Source organism: Sorex araneus, chromosome 6 (genome assembly GCF_027595985.1).
Source record: "Sorex araneus isolate mSorAra2 chromosome 6, mSorAra2.pri, whole genome shotgun sequence".
Taxonomy (NCBI): domain Eukaryota; kingdom Metazoa; phylum Chordata; class Mammalia; order Eulipotyphla; family Soricidae; genus Sorex; species Sorex araneus.
Window position 1 is genome coordinate 151,232,498 of NC_073307.1, and position 8,171 is coordinate 151,240,668.

At 35.9% G+C, this 8,171-nt stretch overlaps 1 protein-coding gene across 1 annotated transcript; it reads left to right on the top strand.

The window, feature by feature from the left end:
* Positions 1 to 617: 617 nt before the first annotated feature.
* Positions 618 to 1,553, top strand: LOC105943454 (olfactory receptor 4C15-like). Its single transcript, XM_055143732.1, has one exon. The coding sequence runs from the start codon at positions 618 to 620 to the stop codon at positions 1,551 to 1,553; it is 936 nt and encodes a 311-aa protein (XP_054999707.1).
* The last annotated feature ends 6,618 nt before the right edge of the window (positions 1,554 to 8,171 follow it).

An 8,171-nucleotide genomic window follows, 5' to 3' on the forward strand; every position in this document is an offset into this window, starting at 1 on the left:
TGCATTGTATAAAAATATGTAACACTTGCATACTTGTTATGTGTTCTGTATATAGAGAGAGCTCAGCATTTCAAACAGATATTCCCTTATAAGAACTAATTCATTTAAAATTCTTATAGAGGAATTACTGGCGTTGCTGGGATTTTAAAGTGACTCTAACACCCTTTTTCCCCTTTCTAGGTGAGGCGTTCTCCTGATCAGGGACATCATGCATCTGATGCCTGTTGTTAAAAGATGATGCCTATGAAGACAAATCATTGGCTATTCCTCAGGAAAAGAATCTGGTTTCAGAGTCCCTTAAAACAACTTACCATGACTAAGTCATCCAGATTGGCTATTTAAATAAAATTATTTCTCAACCTAATTACAGGAAGTTTTGCTCATCCTCATAAGTTCTATTGAATTGTCCATCTTAACAATTTTATTACCTAGTAAACACAATCTTCAAATTCTGCTTTTGTGATTTCAGTAATGAAGGAAATAAAAAGGAACATAAAAAGGGTGATCAATCTTGTGGATTCCAATGAGAATATACGGGTCTGATGTAACGTTTTCATTATTAGATATTGCAGATTTTACAGCTCTCTGTGGTTGCTCTGAGTGTGCTGTGGGAAATCATGCAAAACCAAAGCTCTGTAACTGAATTTGTTCTCCTTGGTCTTTCAAAGAATCCACAAGTTCAGAAAATTTTATTTGTTGTACTTCTGTGTGTCTACATCACAACTATCAGCGGCAACCTGCTGATAGTGGCGACCATCCGCAGCAGTCCTGCCCTCCTGGGCTGCCCAATGTACTTCTTCCTGTCTTTCCTTTCCTTCACTGATGCTTGCCATACCTCTGTTGTTGCCCCAAAAATGATTATAGACTGTCTCTATGAGAAGAAAACCATCTCCTATAGAGGCTGTATGACACAGGTCTTTGCGGCACACTTCTTTGGTGGGGTAGAGTTGATAGTTCTTACTGCCATGGCTTTTGACCGATATGTGGCCATCTGCAAACCCTTGCACTATTCCTCCATCATGAACTCAAGGCTCTGTCGCATTCTGATTGGATTAGCCTGGACTGGGGGCATTCTGCATTCCATTACACAAACTTCCATTGCGTTTCAACTCCCCTTCTGTGGCCCTAATGTCATGGATAACTTTATGTGTGATGTGTACCCATTAATGAAGATTGCCTGCACTGATACTTATGTCTTTGGCCTTTTGGTGGTGACCAACAGTGGTTTCTTTTGTATCCTGATCTTCTCCATATTGCTTGTGTCCTATGGGGTCATCCTGTTCTCCCTGAGAAAACACAGCACAGAAGGACAGAGGAAAGCCCTGTCCACCTGTGGATCTCATATTACTGTTGTTGTTTTGTTCTTCGTTCCATGTATAATTGAATATGCACGGCCTCCATATGATTTATCTTTTGACAAAATATTGGAGGTATTCTATACTGTCTTAACGCCTTTACTCAATCCTTTAATTTATACATTCAGAAATAAGGAAGTGAAAAGTGCCATGAGGAAACTTTGGAATAGATTAATGACTGTTTCTGTTGATAAATAGAGCCTTATATTTTGAAAAAAAAGGAGCTAAATTTAAAAGAACAAATTTTCATCATAAATTAATCTATGTGGAGACTATTTTATAGAAGTTCACGTTATCTAATTAAAACTCTCAATGAGAGGTTCAGGAAATATATTTCACTCTAAATACTTATAGACATCTTAATAAACAACTCTTACCCTTATAATCATGTGATGAATTAATTTGTTCTTTTATGTTGAATCTACTGATTGAAATTAATAAAATCAGAGTAATATATTAATCATTGCTATTTATTTATTAGCAGATATATGTGTGTGAGATTTTAAATTAGTAAAATACTTTACAATACTTGTGGCTGGAGCAAATGCACAGCGGGTAGGGCATTTGCCTTGCATGCGGCCGACCCGGGTTCGATTCCCATCATCCCATATGGTCCCCCGAGCACCGCCAGGATTAATTCCTGAGTGTAGAGCCAGGAGTAACCCCTGTGCATAGCCAGGTGTGACCCAAAAAGCAAAAAAAAAAATACTTTAAAATAATATAATGAGAATCTTCTAGAAAAACAATATTGCTGTTCTTGCCCATCATCAGAGACTTAGCATCCCTCAGCACTGTTAGTCTAAGTCCCTGTCTTCTTGCATCACACACCGCCACTAAGCACACTCAGTTCTCTGTTGATTCTTAGGGTCAGGTAATACAGTCATATTTTAATCCCGTTACTGTTTTTAATTGCACATATAAGAGCTGTTCTTCTCCTATCTCTATTATTTTGTTTTTATTTTTTGCTTTTTGGGTCCGAGTTGGCATTGCACAGGGTTTACTCATGGCTCATGCACTCAGAAATTACTCCTGGCCGTGCCTGAGGGACCATATAGGATGCTGGGAATCGGACCCAGGTTCACCGAGTGCAAGGTAACACCCTACCCACTGTGCTATCCCTCTAGCCCCTCTTATCTCCATTATTATGGAGTTGTTTGTTTTGTTGCTAAGTTTGTGAGAAGTCTATAAATCTTGTTACATTTGCTGGGGATTTGCAGTCAGAAATTTCCTGGTTCAGGTGGAGTTGAATACATTTCTAAGTACTGCCGTCCAGTGTGGATGCCCACAGGTGGGGTGTCAGGGTACCTACTGTGCCGGGAGGTGAGACCTGGCCCCCTTCCACCCCAAGGGACCCAGCCCTACCAGCCGAAAACCTAACGAACTCAACTGCAGCCATGCTCTCAGCCGCACTGCACATGCTTAGGCTGAGCCTCATTCCTGAATGAATTTATTCCTGGACCTTGGGTGTGCAATACTTCTTAGGACACACCCTAACCATACTCCATGAGTACCACACCACATTCGATGGGGTTCAAAGGAGTAGGCAACCAATCTTAGACAATAATACATATGTGTATATATACACATGGACTGGAAGGATAGCACAGAGGTTAAGGTGTTTGTCTTGCATGGGCCCGAACTGGGAGCGATTCTTCCATCCCTCTTGGGGAGCCTGGCAAACTGCTGAGAGTATCCCGGCAAGCTAGCTACCCATGCGCATTCAATATGCAAAAAGCAGTAACAACAAGTGTCACAATAGGGACATTACTGGTACCCCACTCGAGCAAACCGATGAACCACAGGACAACATTGCTACAGTGCTATTATATACATATATATACACACACACATATATATATAATACATATATACGCTATTACAAATATATAATTACATATATGTATATATATATGTTTAAGCACACAAGGCTCAACCTTTAAAAACATTTATTGATTTCCTATAGAACATCTTAATGGCCCCTGTTAAAATAGAACAATTTTCACACTCTTTACTCTATGGATCCCTTATTGTAGTATTTTCAGCAGTTTTTTTTCATACCAAACAGTAGAATATACATTATTTCGGTTTGCTTTGGGACAGGAATTGGGTTTCGGGATGGAAACATCCAAAAATGTGGTGGTGGGAAGGTGTAAAGATGGTGGGCTTGGTGATTGAATCTGTAATCAAATATTGTGAAATACCTTATAAAATAAAAGTTAAAAATTTAAAATAGTAAATTATTGTTGCTTTCAGTAGTTTAAAGGAAAGTGGAGGATCCCAGGGTAAGAAAATCCACCAGAATAAGAAAAAATAATGTGAGATCTCAATCATATGCAATATTTAAATTATAAATAAAAGAGAGGCAAGGGACAAGGAATATTTAAAAGGAACCCTGGAACTCTGATTTACTGCCCCCTCTTCTGAAAGAAAACAATGTTCTCTGTTATATTTCTCTATGAGAACAAAATGCATTTAACTTTTGTAACCATCAATTGAGTATTTATAGTTTTAAGACATAATTTGAATTACCATTTGGAGCTAGAGGTTAATACAGAATCTATAGTTCTTTAGTCTAAACTAATATTCTGAATAGACCTAATGTTTTATTTGAAGAATAGTTTATTTAGGTAAATGGACAATTGGATTAATAAAGTTTAAGTACTTCTACCAAAAAAAAGTCCAGTATTACTTTCTCATTGTCCACTTGAGGTATTTCTGAGTTCAGTCAGGATTAAACCCTAAACATCATGGCTGTGGGCAAAAGGAACAAAACCCAAATACAACCTCATGTCCCCTAAATAACAGTGAGGTTAATTAATTGCCATAATAGTTAAAATAGAAAAAAGAAGTCTTACAAAGAATTTTTTTTAAATGTGTGGATCATTATCCCCAGACATTGAATTATACTATAAAGTTATAGTTATCAAAACTGTGGCCCTGGAATTAAAACAAACAGAACAGCAGAACATAACTGAGATCACAGTGGTAAATCCTCATATTTATGGACTGTTAATTTCAAAAGAGGGGCTAAGTGCATTAAACTTTAATTCTACCACATTCAACTGGGCATAAATACCAGATAACTTGCATTCTAAACCATTTAAAGAGAAAAATGTTTTATTGTCTAAAAAGTATATACTATCTTTGAAGTTCTGCAGTACTGCAGATCATGAACAGAGAACAATTGAGGTTATTAATTTAATGTATACTCCATATCAAAAATTTCTAGCTTTAGGTATTATTAAATCAACATGAAATAGTACACTAATAATTATATTTCACATTACATTGATTATGGAACCTTATCTCAGAATCCTGCCCTGTCCTTTTAATAAGCATACAAGTTATATCTTTTACTACAAAAACTATATTACATCTCCATATGCCGGAAATTTTATTCCTGTAGGTAATAAAGGAATTTTCAAATAGAAATGCAAGCACAGATATACAGATGCTATAAAAATATAATTGCTCAGGGACATAAGATTTTGTCAACACTTGAGAAAACCAAACAGTTAAAAGTCTTCAAAATCATACAGGTGGGAAAATCCCAACCTTGGGGAGAATTGAGATGCAATTCTATAGGTTCATGATGTCTCAGACAAACATCCCTCAATTCCAGTGGGAAATTGTTCAAAAAGGAAACTTTTGTTTTTAATTCCCTCCATCCCTAAACCATATTTAACACAGTGCAGCACAAGCAGTAAGGGACATTCTTTGCATCTTCAACTAGAGTTGCTCTTCTTCTGTCTCTCTGATGCAGAAAGACCGTGTGGACCCAACAGTCACTTGTTGCTCAGTTCATGGAAAATTAGAGATTTCCAGGAACATTCAATAAACTGAAACATGGTAAGATTGATAATGATACTTTCGTATTTTAATGAAGAAATTCAAAATAAAACTTGGACTTAAAACTTTAAATGGCATAATACAACTTTCAAGCTTAATAAAATTTAGGTTATAAAATTAGGTTGTAAGATATAACAACTATAGCTTAAGTGTGCACACTGGGCTAATCCCATACCTTTTTTTGTCTCTAGATTCTTCACTTTGAGTAGAGATTATCATCTTCACAAACTCAAGGAAACATTTTACATTTAGTATCAATAAGACAACATTTGAGATCCTTTAGGCACTCAATAAATATTTCATACAAGAAGGAAAACTTTTGGTGGAGTGATTGAAATAACTGTTATTTCAAAAGCTTAACCCTGCTTTCTATACTTATGATCAATTTCATAATAAAAGGAAATAAGGCAAAATGTAGCTTAGTCATCACTTTACCTTTGTCTCAGCAGTACTTTTTCCTTTCTGAATTTCTCATGTCTTAGGCATCCAAAAAATATTTCTCCCTACACTGATTTTTTTGATAACTGAGGCTATATAATAAAGATTTTTAATTAAAATCTTAGAGATTGAGTGTGTTTAAAACTTAGAGGGCATTTTATTTTTTTTTAATTGAATCACTGTAAGACAAACTCTCTCAAAGCTGTTTATGATTAGGTTTCAGGCATACAGTGTTCCAACAGCCATTCCTCCAGCAGTGAAAATTTCCAAGCACCAGTGTCCCCCATTTCCCTCCCATCATGCCCCATAGATATTTTAAAAAAATAAAATTCAGAGTTTAGGAACATAAAGCAAAGGATATTAAGAAAATTTTGATAAATTAATAAACACGCTTTAAGCATAGAGTTAGAATTCAAAGATGAGTAGAAAATTCCTGGTCAATCTTCCTGATAACTATTTAAATTAAAAAACAATAGGAACTCTGGGGGGCTGGAGAAATAGCATAGCAGGTAGAACGTTTGCATGAGGCAAGCATGCAGCAAACTTTGAGTCTATTCCCATCATCCCATAGGGTCCCTGAGCACCAACAGCAGTAATTCCTCATGCGTGAGCCAGGAATAACCACTGTGAATAGCCGGGTATGAGACCCCCCCAAAAAAAAACAAACAAATAAAACAAAAATCACAATAGGAACTGTCTATCATATTATATGCTTTCTTGAGAAAAACAGTAATTAATCTTTTTCAAGATAATTTTTTTTAGGGGCTCAAATAGCAATACTCATGGTTTACTGCTGGCTCCGCACTCTGGAATTACTCCTAGTGGTTCTTGGGGGACTATATCAGATCATATGCTAGGAACTGATTTAACTGGGGTCAGCCACTTTCAAGTGACCTACCTACTCATTGTACTCTCTCTCTTCAGGTAAGAAAATGGTAATATTAACAGCCAGAGAAAGTTTATTTGTCCATTTAATATTTTTCACATAAGTACATAAAAATTTGCATTCTTTTTTTAATTGAATCTTATTCCATTACTCATACTAGTGAAATTAGACACAGGATTTGGTTTACTAAAGTAAAATATTTATTATTGAATAGTTAAGAGGTAAAATTTGTTTCTCTACAGATGTCAGAACTCTACCAAAAACTCTGGGTGTATACTTATGTAATAGTACAAGTAATACTGTGTGTTGGGTCTTACTCTGAACATGCTTTCTTGAGAAAAATTACACAAAGCCAGTCATATACTTAAAAAGTGGAAATTGTACTGAATACACAGTTTTTGAAATATCTCTATGTTATAATTCTGTTAAATTATTTTGATAATAATTTATCAGTGGCCGAAGCTCTGCAACTTAGTCTTATTTTTAACCATCTTCTCCTCAAAGGTACTAAGAATGTTCTCCTTTGTTTCTTAAAGGAACAGTAAAACAGCTGACTTTGCTCATGTTTAACGATGACACTGCCTAGATGGAAACCTTAAAAATGAATGAAAGGTAAATAAAGAAAAGGAGAGATAGTAACTGAAAGGAGGCAGAGATAATTTTCTTATTTATCTAAGAGGCCTAACTTTGTTCTATTATTGTTGCACTGTTTAGATCCCTAGAATTGTCATTGAGGAACACAGACGTGAAAAATATCAGGAAGAACAGAGGGGATTTTCAAGAGGTGATATCTGAACCCAGATCTGAAAGACAAGACAGAAATATACTAATTCCTTCAGCAGGAAGGACACTCTATGCAGAAGATGAAACCTGGTAGAAAGAGTGATAACACAGCAATAGGCAAAGTGAAAGAGACTAGGTAACTCGTGTCAATGGACCATGAGCTACATCAAGATTTAGGTGAGATATGGAATAAAGGGTTGTATAGAAGGAATGTTATTCTTTACAATCTCAAGTCATAGGGACGGAGCAATAGCACAGCGGGTAGGGTGTTTGCCTTGCATGCAGCCGACCCAGGTTCGATTCCCTGCATTCCGTATGATCCTCCAGGCTCTACCAGGAGCAATTTCTGAGTGCAGAGCCAGGAATTAACCCTGAGCATCGCTGGGCATGACCCCAAAGCAATAAATGAACATATAGATAAATAAACATAATAAATAAAACCTCAAGTTAAAAAGTAACAGTGACAACAGAAAAATTCAATTTAGAAAGAATTAAAACTTTTAAAGCTTCATGTGGGCATTTGCTAGACATGAATAGTTAGATGGTCATCAATTTGACCTAAACATTTGCTATAGTTCCCATTGAAGTTTGCTATGTTTCCTATGTTTGCAAAAATTATATGCTTATTATGTTACTTATCACATATGGTCTTCTAAGATGGTTAAATTATTATTCTGCTAGTTTTCTCTATCAGGAAAAAATTAAAATTAAGAAACACAGAAAAATTAGAAAAATTCTTGGTGAGGTGTCCAGAATGAGTCAGAGTTCCAGAATTAGTAGCCGAAGCTCTGCAACTTAGTCTTATTTTTAACAATTGTCTCCTCAAGTTATGTAATCTATATCAAAGAGTTCCTCATTGC